At 37.6% G+C, this 18496-nt stretch overlaps 1 protein-coding gene across 1 annotated transcript in view; it reads left to right on the forward strand.

The window, feature by feature from the left end:
- COL6A3 (collagen type VI alpha 3 chain) overlaps positions 1-15160 on the forward strand; it is a 171005-nt gene extending 155845 nt beyond the window's left edge. The window contains exons 45-46 of the mRNA XM_089672429.1: positions 11884-12057; positions 14190-15160. Of these exons, the coding sequence (XP_089528555.1) occupies positions 11884-12057; positions 14190-14230 (215 nt within the window). The 3' untranslated portion in view covers positions 14231-15160. The remainder of the gene's footprint in view (positions 1-11883; positions 12058-14189) is intronic.
- Positions 15161-18496: the final 3336 nt, after the last annotated feature.

An 18496-nucleotide genomic window follows, 5' to 3' on the forward strand; every position in this document is an offset into this window, starting at 1 on the left:
ACGAGATGCTACAGCCTAATTTTGGATCCAACCAATAGGATGGAGTGTATTTACCTGTGCCAGGACAGATGCTGCACATACCATCCAACATTGTGAAGAAAAAAGTACAAGTCCAGCAGCCCAGTACACCAAACAATAAAATCCAAAAGGCTTTATTAGTATTCAAGCAAGACACAAGGGGAATCCATTACCCAGCAAGGTTGATGGGTTTCAGCCCTACTCTGGTTCTTAGTCATAACCTTCCCATCAACCTTATCTGTAATGGATTCCTCTTGTATTTGGTTGGAATACTAATAAAGCCTTTTGGATTTTATCTTTCGTTGTATGTATATGAAGGTCTCTATGGTTGGAGACTCACATAGTTTAAGAATTTCTTTGGGACGAGACAGGTGCAGAGATGCTCAGCAGCTTGTATGGCACTAAAGAAAAAATGAGAAAAAGGGGCAAGAACTAGCTTGGCTATCTTTTTAAAAGGGAGGTAGAGGTCTGTACTGATTCTGAAGAAGGCCTCAGTGAACCTGGGCTATGCCTTAAAATAATTTACTGATGTTTAACAAGATAACAGAAATAGCCAATTGCTCAATCTTTTTTTCCCCCAAAAGCCACAATCAAATTGTATTTACATAAACAAATTAAATATGGTTTGAAAGATATGCCTTGGCCATTGGCGTATTATGGACAATACACCTAATACTAAGAGACCTTAGACATTAGACAGAATGTGCAAACCAAACTAAGCTACTCTCACCATAGGTAAACCTTTGGTGGCCCAAACTAATACCCTAGTTATGTAACCCGACTACTAAGAAATAATGAAATTCTGTGTAAGTTATTGTCATACTAGTGTTTATTCTAAAATCTGTAGCACATGCAATCGAATATTCCAGTGCACACCTCTGTAATTGCCCCGTACAATGGTTATTAACTCACTGGTAGTTATAGGATCCTCAAAGTTGAAATTTCAGCAAAATAATGTACACAGAGGTCTTTTCTCTAGTATATACCAATGTAGATTTAAAACATAAGTCACAGAGTGGGCTTTTTTTAACCTCTTTAGTGCCGCCCCATAGCAGAAGTACTGCTGCAGGGTGGCAGCGGTGCGCAAAATCATGTATAAATACGTGATTTTGCATTTCCGGGTAGGGGGCGCACGCAAGGCTCGCGCGCGCCATACCCGCGCCACCATTTACAGTCACAGCTGTCAATCACCAGGCCCCGGCCTGTGATTACTCGTTGGCGCCCGGTGATTGCCAAGGATCTCCGATGGGGGGGAGAACTGTTAGTAAACAAAACAGTTCTCCTCCCTGTGAGTTCCTGCACACTGCTTTGAATGGCTGTGCAAAGCACAGCCATGCAAAGCAGTGTGCTTACAGTGAAGCACACACACAGAACATAATGTAAAACGGCACACAGCACACACTTAACCCTTTGATTGCCCCAGATGTTAACCCCTTAATGCCCAGTGACATTAGTACAGTGTCAGTGCTTTTTATTAGCACTGATCATTGTATTGTTGTCAGTGGAGATGTTTGTTTTTTTCTCAAAATTGGAGGTCTTTATTTATTTATAGTGCAAAAAATAAAAAAACGCAGAGGTGATCAAATACCACCAAAAGAAAGCTCTACTTTTGGACATAAATTTAATTTGGGTGCAGCATTGCATGACTGCAATTGTCAGTTAAAGTAACACAGTACCGTAATACAAAAAATGGCTTGGTCAGGAAGAGGGGGAAAACCTCTGGAGGGCAAGTGGTTAACAAGGCAAAGTGCAATATACTTATAGGCAACCAAATTACTGGGATCATCTGTTTATGGTAAATTCATATCTGAATGAAGTTATTGCAAGGGTTATTGCACCTTGCATACAATTGCTACAAGGTACTGCTTGTACTAGCAACAAAATCTGTAGCTATTTGTCAGAAAAAATTAATTAGCAATGAAATAGGAACAGGAGTTTCAGTTAGAGTTGTTACTTTGTTTATTTCACACATCTTAACCATTGTCTTGCGTTGTCTTTTTCTATTTCGTTGTACTATACATTTCATCTTATACATAAATATATGACAGCATATATACTGTAAACATTTAAAATATACTGTGTGTGTGTGCATATATATATATATATATATATATATATATATATATATATGTTTGTGTGTATTTACATTATATACAGTATACAGGCGTACCTCAGTTTACGAACGCCTCGGTTAAAGTAATTTTCAGTTTACGAATGAAAATCCATTGAAAATAATGCCTCGGTTTACAAATTTTTTTTTTGCAATACGAACGGATTAGTTGGTTTTCAATGCATTTACAAATTTTTTTTGATTATGTCCCTGTACAGTACTATGCCTTTAAAGTGCACTTTATAACGAGTTTTGAACAGATAAGCCTTTTTTTTTACTTTTTTCTGACCTCCGAAACAAATTAATTGGTTTTCAGTGCATTTACAATTTTTTTTTTTAATCATGTAGCTGTATAGTATTTATGCCTTTAAAGGGCACTTATAAAGAGTTTTGAACAGATAAAATACTTTTTTTTGCCTCCGGAACGATTGGTTATCAGTGCATTCCTATGGGAAACCGTTTTTCAGTTTATGAATTTTTCGCAATACGAAAAGTCCCGCAGAACGCATCAAATTTGTAAACTGAGGTACGCCTGTATATATTATATATGTAAATATATAATATATATATATATATATATATATATAATGCGTGAAGGTGTTTTATTGTTGTCATTGACCATTATGTATGATGTTTCTTTGTTTTTGGTTTTTGTATTGTTTTTCATCTTCATCGTATGTGATTGTGCTTCTCTGGTTGCAGTTCAGCTTTGTTATGGGAGATTTTGCTTCCATGATGATAGTTTTGTGTTCCATTTCTGCTTTGCTATTTGTGATTGTGTATCTCAGTTTGCTATATCTGTCTGTTACTAGTCTACTAGTTAATCTTTCTGATGACATCTTGAGTAACAATCTGATAGCTCAGATGTTTGCCAGAACAGCTATTGTGTCAGTCTGATTGAATGTTATCTGAAATGTATTTCTAGTATTTAAGTAGTGCCAACACTTTACAAAGTACTTGGAACCTGCACAGTTTACACTACTCTTTTCCCTCTGGAGGAGATCACAATTTAAAGCTGAAGTTTAGCCATTAAAAAACTTTTCTCAACAGTTTCACTGAGCTAACTTACCTGTAATGATGTAAATCCTATGTAATGCAGGTAGCTGGATCCTGTAGAAATCTTCTGTCCCCTGTCCTCATCCTGTCTCTGAACTTCCAGTGCTACAGAGGTTAATAGATTCGGGTCATCTGTGAAGCTGCTGTGAAAGGGTTTCAGATTTAGACCTGCCCCTTCTTCCTTCCTCCACCATTGAGAAACATATTATCATTGCTCTCCCTGCCTGTAATATGATCTGTGAATGAAGGAGAGGAACCTGTGACTCATCAGACTCTCCCTCATTCACAAATTGTGTTACAGACAGTGAAAGCAATAAATGAACTTTTCTCAGTGGAGAAGGAGAGAGGAGGGGTGTGTCCTCGTCCTTTCAATGCAGCTTCATGAAGACCTGAAGTTATTACCCCTGCAGAGCTGGAAGTCAAGAGACAGGAAGAGGACAGGACAATCTTCCCTGCATAGAAGATTTCTACAGGATCCAGCTGCTTGCATGATTCAAGGTAATCTTCATTACAGGTGAGTTAGCGCATTAAAGCTATAGATAATTTTTTTTAGCTATACTTCACCTTCAATATTTTTACCATGTTCATACTAAGAGCAAATTGGGGGGGGGGGGGGGGGCAAGGAACCTAACGATATGTTTTGGACTGTGAGAAGATACTGGAACAATCAACCCACCTTGACACAGAGAGAACCTTCTAACCGTATTCAGATAGTATCCTAGGTAGAATTACCACCCAGGACTAAAAAGTACAATGCAAAAGTGCTGACCACTTAGTCATTTGTGTCAGTACTGAGCTGAAGTGACATTAACTTCAATACATATGCAATGCAACTTTATGGAGCTTTAAAAATATCGATGCCCTTTATAAATTTGGTATATTGTATGTACCAGGGCTGCTTTCAGTCTCATTAAATGTGTACCCTCCTTTTTATACCCTCAAAAAGTTAATATCTTCCACCCTAGAAAGTGTAATGAAATATATATAAAACCTTTTTGTGATATAATAAATTACCAAAATAAATTAAATTAAGAAATCATAAATATATACCAAGAAATATAAAATATAAAATAAAAATAAAGAATACAAAAACTCCCCAAATCCAAAATGTCCAATAATAAATCCAAAAATAAGTCCAAAAACAGTGTCCAAAATTCCAATCTTTTTTTCTCCAAATACGAAAGTTGACCTCTATTTCATCCAAAAATGTACCTCAAAAAAATAAATATAAATAATCTAGTGCAATTCAGTTAATTAAAAGAAATCACCCCATGCAACTTCACACTTCACTTCAAAAATATTTGTGAGGAAAAAAAAAAAAAAAAAAAAAAAAAAAAAATATATATATATATATATATATATATATATATATAATTATTCCAATCTTAATTATTTTTTTTATATAGTGCATCTAAACACATCAATCCAAAGTGTACACACTCTGTGATCACTGCAACTCAGTGAATACCATCAACCACCACACAATAGTACTAAATACTATTAGCCTCTGTGAGTATTATGAGAGCTCTACAAACATTATGGATCAGTAATCCTCCAAATTCTTCTTTAAGAATATTTTTCCAAGGTCCTCAGAAAGATAAAATGGTCTTAGGAGCAATATTCAAAGCATAGGAATAACATTTATTAGTAACTCACATATTAAAACCAGATTATCAGCTCCAAACATGGTTTCTATCTGTTTGGTGGAAACCTTTCTGAATCATATGTTTCACCTAAATCCATCCAGGAACTGAACACTTACTATTCAAGATAGGTTCTATTAAATTCATAATGTCCACCTCTTGAATTAAAAAATATATATGATATGAATAAATAATTTGTAGAAATATATAGTATGGAACCTTGTTATGAGGAACATGCATTTTTAATACAGCTGTGTAGGTATTTGGGTGCCTGGATAATTTTTCTGTCCTGGATGGTATACAGAGATGCAAACATAGAAATGCATAACATTTTTACATTGTACAAAGTAGCTTACAGTAGATTAGAGAAAAGAGGAAGTAAGGCTTGTTTAATTTATGGTCCATTGTGTGTTCCATCAGCGGTACTTCATTTAATGTCATGTAAAGCTCTTGAGTATGCAAAAAAGTATCTCTGGAGCTTATTTATATAAACTGGAGGGCAGAAAACAGTACACAATCAGAGCTATTCCTGCATTTGAAACTCTATTCTAATGGCAGCTGCTCCATTTCTGTTCTTTTTTAGTAAGCCAGCCCAGTTGTGTCTTTACCATTTGAAAAATTTGGTGAGACTAAGTAGGAAAAGATATCACAAAAACAATAAACTTGGGTTCAGAAGAAACTAATATTGGAGATACCAGTCCCCTATAAATACCACTACAAGCTCACATACCCATCACTTGGGGTCCTAAGGTGTGGTCACCGTAACTCAACAATGCTATAGTAAAATATTCGGAGACTAAGAAAGGTCTCAAAACAGTAGTTACTTTCTAGGGACCAAGCGGTTTATCTTGGAACAGTTTATTGAAAATAGTACAAACATTAATATATCAAACTTTAGATTTTGGTGCATTCATTTTTGTTCTATTTTCAATAAACTGTTTCAAGTTAAACTGCTTAGTCCCTAGAATGTAACTTCTGTTTTCAGACCTTTCTTAGTCTCTGAATTATTAACTGTTTCAGGAGTATTAAATCAGATTTATATTCTGGTTGTGTTTATCCAACTCTACTTCCTTATGGCTATCAGGCACAGTAAAAACACTATAGAAAATGTTTATTACACAACCCAATCCATAAACTCTAGAAAATGTGCTTCAGAAGCAGAATGTTTAAAATGATAAACACTTCAAAAAAATGAATCAATTAATGAAAAGTTTAATTAATATAGTCATATACTTTGTGCTGCAGTAAATATCTTAATGCAGCCAAAAAAACATTTTCTTTTGGAGAGAGGGGAAGGTTTGGAACCCTTGCCAGTTATTTATTGCTGTTTCCCCATTGATTTGATTTGCCTACACTTTCTGTCCCAGAGGTTGGAAATCTATTTTGCGAAGATACAGACAGCAACAAAGCATAGAACTATGGGTTAAAAAAGCCATTCTCAATCAAATTCTGTGGTATCCTAGGATTCTTAGGGTTTCCTTGAGCTGTGGCTTATAGACCCCCCCCCATATCTGATGGTGCCTAGTTTGGAACCAACGCCACTTGGCAAAGGTGGCAGCCTTATGCCAATGATCTTTTTAATTGTCTTTATGGGGGACATTGTGATCACCACTGTAAGGGGGTCTGTGTTTCTACTGACCTCCAGTGTAAGGAGCATTAATACCATTGAATACAGTTGAATTTGTTTTAGTATGGGTTCCCTGAGATTTGAAAAATATTTCAAGGGTTCTTCTGTTGTAAAAAGGACAAGACAGGCTGGGTTAGATCTTCAGTCTGGTTTTTATACTGTTACTGTCTGTCTGTCTGTCTGTCTGTCTGCCTGTCTGTCTGTCCAAATGACACCAGTCCCACTCAATTCTTTACCTAGTGTCATTTGAACTCAAAGCATAGAATAATGTTTCACTGGGGCTACACATGGCAATTACAACTAGCAGCAATTCTATTTTTTCCACTTCAAAGTTCAGTAGATTCTTAGGCTTCAGTTGGCCTTGTATAGAAATAATTTGTGCTTAAACTGCAGAATAAAAAGCCAAACAGCTGTTTTCCTTTGAACTTACAACAACAACAACGTTTTCAACAACTAATATTACTACATGACTGTATACACCAATGCTACACACGGGATAGTGTTTGAAGGAATATCTTACAGGGAAATTATAGTATGTTTAAAACGTGATTAGCTTAATGTAAATCATCTTATCAACGTATCCTATTATTTGGTCATGGAGGCTATAAATGATAATTACATATGCAGGCATATGCATATGTAATATGAGATTGCAGTGCAATAGAAATAAAGGAGAAATCTATAAATCTGCACATATAATACAATATTGCCAATATAGCGTAGAAATCGTATAGAAGTGTCAAAAATACTATAAGATAAACTATAATGAATCAAATTATGAGTTCACTGAAAACATGGAATAGTTTCCCTTTAAGTGCAGTTTGGTAATTTAAGTTCGGATTGTAGGCATATGGGATGTCTTGATCAAAAGAGACTTGTCATTTTTAGTAGTCCATTATTTTCCTCTACTGTACTAGAGACATAAGCAATAAAAAATGCCCTTCTGTTAGATATTATTATAATAACACTAATAGAAGTAGAATATAATGTATTGAAATAAATTGCACAATAAGGTACAAAGTATTCATTTTAATTACTTATTACCCCAAATTACCTAACAATTCATCCTTCAGCTATCTAACTTAGGTATACTTATATGTCCAATAATTTAATTAGTGAAACAGCCAGTTACCTTTGACTCTTTTATTTTTCCCATCTATACATTAATATTTATACATGTATACAAATAATACCCTAGTAAAAAAATGATGTTAGTATTTTAAAGACATGCATAACAACCCTTTACCTGGGTGAATGTACAAGGTTAAGTGTTGATAAAACAAAATCCTTGTTGATCCTACCAGAAATCCAGTGCTATCCGGTGCCTGTGCAGTCTTCAGTCTCTTCCCATGCACAGTTATCATCCCTGCCTCATTCAGCTCTGTGGACTACAGAAAATGTTCCTCTATGATAAGGAAATGAGAAGAGGGGGGATACTCTGTAGTCCTGTCATAGGGTGACAACACTGCTCCTCCTTAGGTATTGTACAGTGAGTGAGTTTTATCACCCTAGGATAGGAAAATAAGGTAAAAAAAAGTCTAAAAAAAAGAAAAATAATGCATCTCCCACATTTAAGAACTGGTAAACTGGTCTATATTAAGTTTTTGTTCTTGGGTTTAGACACTTAAATGTCACTAGTTTAAGAAGTTAATAAATATGGAGAAAATGAAAGCAATTGCAGGATACCATAACACTTCTACAGCCATCTTTATTTTATTTTTAAAAGCTGCTTATGAGGCGTACATAAGCCTCCAGCTATAAATACACAACAGATGCAGGCCTTCTATTGTTGTACCCAGAATTCCATAATGAAGGCTTTAGGATTTAATTTTATCTTTTATATGGTTCTTAAGTACAAGGCTTAATGACTTCACATTTCCAGATTAGTACACATCTGTGTCTGATTAAACCTATACATTTGGTTTATTACGCATAAAGATGGCTGCGCCACAATTCATTTGAGTTTACCCAGAATTCCCTGAGGGAGTGGCTGCAATAGCGTTTTCCTATTTAGGGCTTTGGATACACATGAAGGATGCTAAGATAACAAGCAGGCCTATAAATTCAACGCAGATTTAAAAGAAAAAAAAATAAGAAACGGAGCAACCAATCAGCATGGTAAACACACCAAATGGGGCTGATGTCATTTCAGCCTGATCTGAGTACATATGGTTTTAATTCTAATTTGATATATTGCCAGCTTCATCTTGACATTTAGTGGATCGTGTCCAATATACATGCATTTGCAACATATCAAGAGATCTCGAGTAGTGCGTGAGAAACCTGACTTTTCTCTTTAACGCTTTCACATGTGGCGTAAAAAAGAATAGAGGGGCGGAACTTTTCAAGTAGAAGACATTCTATTTGAAGTTCTAAAATAGTACTAAATCACTAAGTGTATGTAAAGCTATAAAGAAAAAGTAGTTGCATCAACTGTATGGAGCTTTTTAAACTGGAGGAACCATGCTTCTATATTTTACTATATTTTTTTAAAGTGAACTGAATCTTTCTGGTGATCCTGCCAATCTCCTATGTCCTCTGCAGCTTCAACCTCTTATCTATCAATGCTACCCATGGGTTCAAGTCTGTGGTGGCAATGACAGACATGTGCATTTCATTTCTCAAAAGAAGCAGCCGGACACCATGCAAAAGCACGGCGAGCTTTCAGTCCCACAATCAGTCTCTGACATCAAAGCCTGACATGCCCATACTGCAGCCCTCCCTGTGCTGTTTTGACACCAACTCCCGTGTGGGGCTCGCTGTCTCATACTATCCTCAGAAATGGTCAGGTGACCGCTTTACAAAAACTATTTAAATATGTATTTAGCTTTGTAATCTCATTGCATTACATGGATTGGATTTAAATCATTTCATAAATTACATTAACGTGTGATACAAGAGAGGACTTTTGCATGTACTTCAAATTATCCAAACTATATTTTATAATGGCTTAAAGTATGTAAATACTCACCTTGTAAAGCAGCCCATTCAGTTTAAAATGCATATAAAAAAAATTATAAATACCCTTTTTTTATAAGTGATCACATACCCTCTGTTCTCAGCTGCCTAAGAGCTAGGGGAGGAAAATAGCAGGACACTGGTCTTCCCAATGAATGGGTGTGGGGGGGGAGGGGGGGGGTGTCAGCAGAACTCTGAGAGTAGGCTGAGCTCTAACACAATCTAATTCAAACAGCATTGTTATAAGTTTTTAATTATTATAAACTCTGAGTTTAGGCAGAAGACGGTGCTAAAGCTTGGCACTTCTAATGCTGACAGGAAGAGAATACAATTACATAATTGAAAATTTAAGTAATCTCTGACAGGTAGAGCTGCACTATTATAAGTGAAAATTAGGATTATTACATACTGTATGTCTATTGGTGACCAGTTCCATTTAACTATGTATCTTTGAATTTTCACCAGCAGACTAGCATTAACCACTTGCCCTCCAGAGGATTTACCTCCCTTCCTGACCAGGCCATTTTTTGTGTTATGGCACTGCATTACTTTAACTGACAATTGCATGATCATGTATCACTGCACCCAAATTAAATTTACATCCTTTTTTTCCCACAAATTGAGCTTTCTTTCCATGGTATTTGATCGCCTGTCCGGTTTTTTATTTTTTGCGCTACAAAAAAGAAAAAGACCGACAATTTTGAGAAAAAAAAAACAATATTTTGGACTTTTTCTATTAAACATGTCCAGGAAAAAAATTTAAAAAATCAAATTTCGTCATAAATTTAGCCCAAAATGTATTCTGCTACATGTTTTTGCTAAAAAAAAATCCCAATACGTGTAAATTAATTGGTTTACGTGAAAGGTATAGCATTTACAAATGGCAGTAGAGATACTGGAATTTTTTTTTTTACTAGTAATGGTGTGCAGGGAGTATTTTACTGGGGGGTGATGTCTGTGTGCGTCACAGACAACCAGAGCACTGTGCCTGAGCTGACAGGGAGGAGGACTGTTAATAAACAAAACAGTCCTCTTCCCTGTCAGAAATGCTTGGTAATCACCAGGCGCCGGCGGGTAATCACCGGCCCGGACCCGGTTATTGACAGCTGCGTCCACGAATGTCGGCGCGGGTAGGGTGAGCATGCCCCCTACCCGGAAATCCAAAATCAGCAGTATATCTACAATAGGGTGGCGGGAAAGCGGTTAAAGTACTACTAAACCTCCAACAGAAACAGTAAAATATTTATTTATATGCAGTAAAGTATGCTTGTTATACTCACTGTGGAACCTAAGGAGTTAATCCTCCGTATTGTGTAAAAAAACTGTTTGATCCTGTCTTCTATGATCCTCCCCTCCATTTACTGTGTCCCCAATCCATCTGCTGATAGTACAGAGCCCTAGGAGGCACTCTGCACATGCTCAGTTTGGTGTGTATTGCTAGATATTTTTTTTGGGGGGGGAGGGTACATGCAATCAGCACAGGGTCAATCAGTGCTGTCCGGACAGAGGGTCAGCCTCATAAGACAGTCAGAGGAGAATTAAAACTCCTCCTACAAGATTAACCAGTGCACACAAGACTGCTATATACTGCTGATAAAAGGTATTTAGAAGTTTATATTTACTAAAATAATTGCATTTCCATGTCCTGTGTACTGTGGGAGACCAGATATAGTGAATGCAGGGCAGCACAGTGGCTAAATGGTTAGCACTTCCGCCTGGCAGTACTAGGGTCGTTGGTCCAGCCGCTGCACCACCTACCTGGAGTTTGCATGTTCTCCCTGTGCCTGCATAGGTTTCCTCCGGGTACTCCGGTTTCCTCCTACACTCCAAAGACATTCTGATATGTGCCTGCTGTACCATGTACTTGTATAAAAACTATCCTATCCTGTTCTGATTGTATTGCTTCCTTTGTGTGAAATACCTAGTGTTCCTGCCAGTTCCTCTGCTTTGCTATTAAAACTGACCATGTTAGGCATGAGAGCACAGCGTGGTTAGTTTTCTGGCTCCCTTCAATTATCAAACTTGTCCTGACACGATCCCACCCCTCTGCACAGCTATTCACTGGGAAGACAGATGTGCTGCTGTTAATGCTCCCTGAGCTCCTTATGCAGCTGAGAACAGAGGGTATGTGGTCACTTATATAACAGGAGAAAAAAAAGTATTTAAAATGTTTTTATATCTATACAGTAATGTCTTACCTTTCATTTCTATTTTTAACTGAATGGGTAGTTTCAGAAAACAAGGGTTTACATACTGTATACATTAAACACATAGCTTAGGCCAGTTACAGAAAATGTAAAGTTCAAAAAAAAGAAAATATAAAGTATTTTAAAAAGTTTAGCAGTGTAATATGCACAGCCAGACCTACAAAAGACTTGACTTACCAGGTACAATAATAATTGTGTGGATTACATGTATATTTTCTAAAATCATTGGCTTCTTCTTCCTAAATCATTGTTCCTTTTGCTCAGTGGGACCAGAGGCATGTAAGCTGCAGAAGGAGGAAGGCACCTGCAGGGAGTTTATCTTACAATGGTACTATGATACGGAAACCAAGAGCTGCGCCAGATTCTGGTACGGTGGCTGTGGAGGAAATGAGAACAGGTTCAGCACACAGAAAGAATGTGAAAAGATTTGTATTACAGGTGAGTAATTAAAACATGCAGATAAGAATTATGGAGAACATGTTTAGGGGGGAGCAGATATAGTCAGTGTCAATTTAAAATATATTTAGTTATGCTATAAAAAAAGTTATGGGACTAATTTCTACTAGATGAAAAGGAGTACAGAGAAAGAAACTGGTGTGTTAAGGGGAGAATACAGGGAAAAGGCATGTTTGAATTGTAACTTGGGCATTTAAAGTGTAACTAAAAGCAAAACTTTTTTTTTTCAATTTTGGATAGAGTGGAGAGGGATTTAGGACATCTGTTAGATTGTTATTGCTGTCTGTGCTTCTGCTAGGGAGATTCATCCTTTCTATTTGTCTAGTTTACCATTATCATCAAAGGTGAAAGTAAAATAAAATCCCAAATTTTGGGTTATCCCCTGTAATAGAGGAGAAATCTCCAATGGTGACACTAGTTCTGGAGATCTGGAAGACTCCAGTTGATACCCTTAATTTGCAGGGATTTCCTCTCCCTTCCTGTGTTGGCTAAAGGAACAAGGAGTGACGGTATACCTTCCCAATGGGACACAGATGGCAAATTTAAAAAAAAAAAAAAACACCAACAGGGGTTATAATCCTACCTTACTCTATTCAAAATGAAAAAAAAGGTTTACCTATAGTTCTACTTTAATATGGCCTCCTAGATTGTAAGCTCTAACGAGCAGGGCCCTCTGTTTCCTCTTGTAACAAATTGTATTGTAACTGTAATGTCTACCTTCATTTTGTAAAAAGCTGCGCTAACTGTTGGCACTATAAAAATCCTGTATAATAATAATAATAATAATAATAATAATAATGTGGTTATTCACCATATGGGTATAGCAAAAAAAAGAATAGAATTTTGAAACATCAAGACACTGAAGACATTGAAGTACAAGAATCTGCTTAAGCTAGTTACTGAAATGTAGCATATTAAATCTACAGAAAAACATGTATGATATTATTATTATACAGGATTTATATATCGTCAACAGTTTGCTCAGCGCTTTACAATGTGAGGGCAGTACAATACCAATACAATATCTTATGTTGTATCAGGTGAAGCCATTTAAAATTGCACTTAGTATTTTGGATTCTATAACATATCCTAGAAATCCAATCTATTAAGCCTAAATAGTACTGTTTTAGTTTACGTTTAGTCAAAAAATGTTTTAAATTAGCACAAGGGACATTACTTACAGTCACGGTGTCTCTTGTGCTTCTGGCTCTGGATTTAGTTGAAGTCTTCCATCTTCTGATCCCCCCCACCCCACCGCCATAATCTTCTGGTGTCATGGGGGTTTACAGAGCTGAGGAACCTGTCATAGGCACTTGTTCAAGAGTGCTGACTTTGCTCAATGAATGAAAAAGCTGCCTCCTCCACTCATATATAGCTTTTCATTCAATGCAATAGTAAAGATTGGTTGAATTCCTGTCAGGTTTTTTGCCACCTCTGTCCCACTGCTGATATTCCCTTTCACTTAATGTCCTGGACAGCCAACAGACACAATTTTTCCAAAGTAAGGTAATTTCCCTTTTAAGCACTTGACACCAGAACAAATGGCCCCATCTGAAAATGTTCCTTTTAAGGTGACAACTGTTAAAATTTGTATTTCCCATTACATTTAACCCTGGTTTACACATGTGCATTTTAAGATTTACTTTGCGATTTTGAGTCCAAATTCACATAACCAGAGAAATATACTGTGTTCCTATGAAAGGTGTTCATATAGATGCTGCTGAAATGCAGTGCGATTTGAAGTTTGTGACAGTGCAAATTGTATGAATCAGTCCCTAGAGTTCCATGGGAAGTAAAACGCATTGGTGTTCAGATAAAATCCTAAGTGATTTTACAATGCACATGTGTGAACCAGGGCTCAGTGCTGGTGGTCACCAGGACAAATGCAAATGGTGAATTTCCCCAGAGGTGACATAGACATCAATAAAAGCCTAACATGGGCTCTAACCCTTCCTTACTTTATCAAAAGTTAAAAATAGAACTCATGACTTTAGATACACTTTAAATTGGTTATATTTAGCTCACACCAACAATTGTTCAAAACTCTCAGTTTATATTTTAATGCTAAACTTTCTACAAATAAAGTGACTTTCTTTCCCATGTTTCCTCCACAGCACCTCTGAATCCCGGAGTGGTCTCAGCAATCGGAACATAATAGAGCCCAACTCTTACCACTCAATAGGAGACAACCCAGGATGCACTGCCCTTCCTCTCACCCTCTCCCCTTGCTAGCCACCCCTCAACATGAGGAAGGGAGGCTTACAAGGTTAATCAATATGGTGCTATTTCTTCTGTGGACTTGCTGCAGGTTATGCCAAGACGAGAATTAGCCATTTCATTCCTGTAGCAATCCCAAGTGACACAAGCCCACATGTACAGCCTGAAGGGCACTGCTGTTCTGTTCACTACAGTTCTGAAAGGGTTTCTTGGCACTTTGGACTCCTATACACTAGCAGTTGGTGCTTGTCTGGTTATGTTTTTAGTGTCAGAGGTCCCAGCACTAGAATCTATCCCAGAGAGATGCTGATCTTCTCAGTAACACCTGCTTCATCCCAGACCTCCCTTCTTATATTTCCACTATCCAGTAGATTTGTAATGCCTTATCTTCCATACAGCTTTTCATTACATCCAGCACCTCTGACAACTAACTGTGAGTCCATGTATGTAACAGCTACTAATATAGCTCTAATGTTAAACCCCACATTCAATTTAAAACGAGGACACTGCAGGTACTTGTGTCATGATTTCTTGAGCAGCAGGTCCCTCGGGAAGTGACAGATACTAACCCTTTTCTCCGCTATCAGGAGCCTGTAAAATTTTGCAAAGCAGGGTTTTCCAGGCCCCTCTGGCTACACATGGGTTAAAAGCTTTAGGTTTTACCACTTAAGCTGCAATTATTGCAGTCTGAGCAGAAGAATACAATATTTTTTGAATCTTATTGTTATTTGTGTTTATAAACTTTGGGGTTGGGAAATTTTGTTATAAATTTGGAAGCGGGGCTTTTCTTGTCTTTGGTGTGTTTTTATTTTTTTTAAGAAGGGAGAGGATACAAAGATTGTCTAATAAAGAATGAAGAGGTGTTTAACACTTGGTGTCATTATTTCTTGTTTAAAAGTGGTGGTGCTGCTTTTACCTTTCTGATGGCGCCTCAAAGATTTTCATCTAAAGCTTTTGTCCTTTCTCTCCTCTATAGTAGAGGACGTTTGTAAAGCTACTAGTATATATCTGCTATCTAAGATGCAATTATATAAGAGTCATCTCTAATACAAATGTTAGTTATAACAATTCTTGAGAGTTGATTCACTAAAGGAACATAGACTTTTTGCTTTGCAAGAGGATATTCCCCAGAGCTTAAATATAAGCCTAGGCTATGATTAAGGCTACATGCCGAAACGCGTAAGCCCTGTATTATTTGGTACTGCATCTGGATCAATAAACTTATTCATTGTGGAAGATTTAGCTACCAGCTTCCTTTTATCTACATGTTTACTCAGGTGGTGCCGTGGTTGGGATTCAAACCAACGACCCTAGTACTGCCAGGCGGAAGTGCTAACCACTAAGGCACTGTGCCGAAAAATCCCTTGAAAAATGAACAGTCTATTTGCCATTAGTAAATCAACCCCCTGGGGTTTTAGAAACTGGTAGGGAAGCTCCCTGGAAAATGTATACAAATAACTATGCCCAAAAGGATTTCTGACCTGCACATACTTGTAGCATCTTTCATTGACTGCTGTAAAATCACATCCTGGACTGTTGTGACCAGGCAAAATGTGGGCATGCACTAAAAATGATAGAGCTTGCCTTTCCTTCACACATTCCTCTTGGCAAAGTAGGCAGCCCATCACAGTGATTAGTCAACAGGAATGTATGGTGAAAAGATGTAGCAGGCAAGCCCTAACACTACTGGAAAGTATTGGAGCTTTGCCAATCAGAATGTCCTTGGTTTCAGGTGTAGAGGGGGAATTAAAGCTGCTACAGGTATGTGCATATTGCTTTTGGTGCCTACACTTTCTTACTGCTAACAATTTTATTTTAGTACATGAACACTTACTCTATATTTAATGGCCAGTTCATCCAAAAGCAACATTTTAGTGATAACTGTAGCCTCCTAGGCTGAATTTATAATACACTTTTCAAGTACACTTCTAATATTTATAAAATGAATTCAGAAGTAAAAAAACTTTGTAGGATATACTCTGTGGCCTGCTGTTTGGAGTTGAAACCAATGCCCATGCACACTTACAATACTCTCCACTTCACTCAGCAAAGCTTGAAGTGGTAGTAAACTTGTTCGAAAAAAAAAAAAGTTTCCCCATACAAAGTAATATCATAATGTGCTAGTATGCATTGTACACTAGTGCATTATGTGAAATTTACCTTAAAACGAAGCCCTCCAGTGGTGTGCTGTCACCATTGACAGGGCTTTACCTGTTCTTCTTTCCAGGTTCCCGGGCTGCAGCTACTTGAATGGCTGAGCCGCCGATAATGTCACTCGTGTGCATGTGCGCGGGGGTTTCAGCCACAGCACACAGCTCTGAAGGAACGGCACGGGTATGCTGTTCCTTCAGGACACATGCGCCGATTATGTCACCAGTTGCAGCTCTGGAGAATATCTCCTAAATGGTGCAAGTTTAGGAGATATTCATTTTACCTACCAGTAAGCTTACCTGTAGGTAAAATTAGAAATGAGAGTTTACTACCACTTTAAGTGACCGTAACCCTGTGGAATAAACCATGAGTCCGGGTTGCAGAAGGCTGATCATATGCAAATGCAGGTACATATAACCCCCCTGCCCATTTTTACACTTCAGCAGCGAATGTAACTTTCACCAAACATTTATTGATGGTAAATCAATCACTGTTATTAAAAAAAAAACATGCACCAGGAAGATTCACCTTTAGTGAATACTTGGTGACTGCCAGATTCGCTGCTTCACAAATGTTATCCCATAAGGCTACATTCAGACAGCTGATTATGTGCGGGAAGGGGTCGGTTGCATTCGATTACTGACCCTGGATGCAGTCAATATACACCCAGGGTAAAAGTTTCTTCAGAGTTTTGTCCACACGCAAACTAGCCACTGTTAATCAAATAGTTTGTATGTGACCATAGCACAGAGTGTTGCTGCATCCAGACATGGTGTTGAACCGGATCTGACTGTAGAATAGTAGTCACACATACAGAATTTAGCCATCTGAGTGTAGCCTTAGAATACTGCCATGGGGTGAAACATAAGAATTTAACTGATTTCTTATTTAAGTGCATTTCCACATTTGAAGTCAAATTTGAGAACACCTCTACTATATATTTGCTAAGTGCTCCCATTCGCAAAGCAAGCCTAAAAATAATTTAATAAATATCTTTTACATTTCTAGTTCTTTCTATGGAGCAGGGGATACATAAGACACTATAGTCAAGCTTCTATTGCTTTGAATAGATGTGAAGATAAAGGACAGAAGTGAGGGACAGTTTTTTTTAAGTGCAATAACATACAATTGGTCACCCAGGTTTTTAACTCTTTGGTAAAACAGACAGTCCCACACATTTAGTTTGAAAATGATAATGATTTCTGTCAGCACAGTACAGACGGGTTTAATTGTGGCCACCTTGTAAACATTGCATAGAAAGGGACAACTAATCATGATTTTCTGTCATGGAGCCTTCAGAAAAGAGCATATAAAAGGGTAAGCAGCCATTTTTTAACATGTATTTAGCCACTAGCCTACAGGGCACTTATAACCCCCTTCCTGCCCAGGCCAATTTCCAGCTTTCAGCGCTGTCACACTTTGAATGACAATTGCGCGGTCACGCAACACTGTACCCATATGAAATTTTTATCATTTTTTTGAGACAGAAAGAGCTTTATTTTGGTGGTATTTAATCACCTCTGGAATTTTTATTTTTTCTTAAACAAACCAAAAACCACTGAAAATTTTGAAAAAAAAACATTTTTTCTTAGTTTTTGTTATAAAATTTTGTAAATAAGTGATGTTTCTCCTTCACTGATGTGCGCTAATGAGGCTGCAGTGATGGGCACTGATAGGCTGCACTGATGAACACTGATAGGTGGCACTGATGGGGACTGATGAGGAGGCACTGGTAGGTTGCACCGATGGGCATTGACAGGCATCACTGATGGGCACTGAAAGGCAGCACTGATACATGACACTGATACATGACACTGATATATGTCACTGATAGGCGGCACTGACTTGGCACTGATAGGCAGCACTGACTGGCACTGTTAGGTGGCACTGTCTGGCACTGATAGGCAGCACTGACTGGCACTGATGCGCACTGATAGGCGGCACTGACTGGCACTGATAGGTGGCACTGATTGGCAGCACTGATAGGTGGCACTGATTGGCATTGATAGGTGGCACTGACTGGCACTGATGGGTGACATTGAAAGGCAGCTCA

This window comes from Staurois parvus, unplaced genomic scaffold (genome assembly GCF_062004578.1).
Source record: "Staurois parvus isolate SC_StPar_1 unplaced genomic scaffold, SC_StPar_1.0 ptg000011l, whole genome shotgun sequence".
Taxonomy (NCBI): Eukaryota; Metazoa; Chordata; class Amphibia; order Anura; family Ranidae; genus Staurois; species Staurois parvus.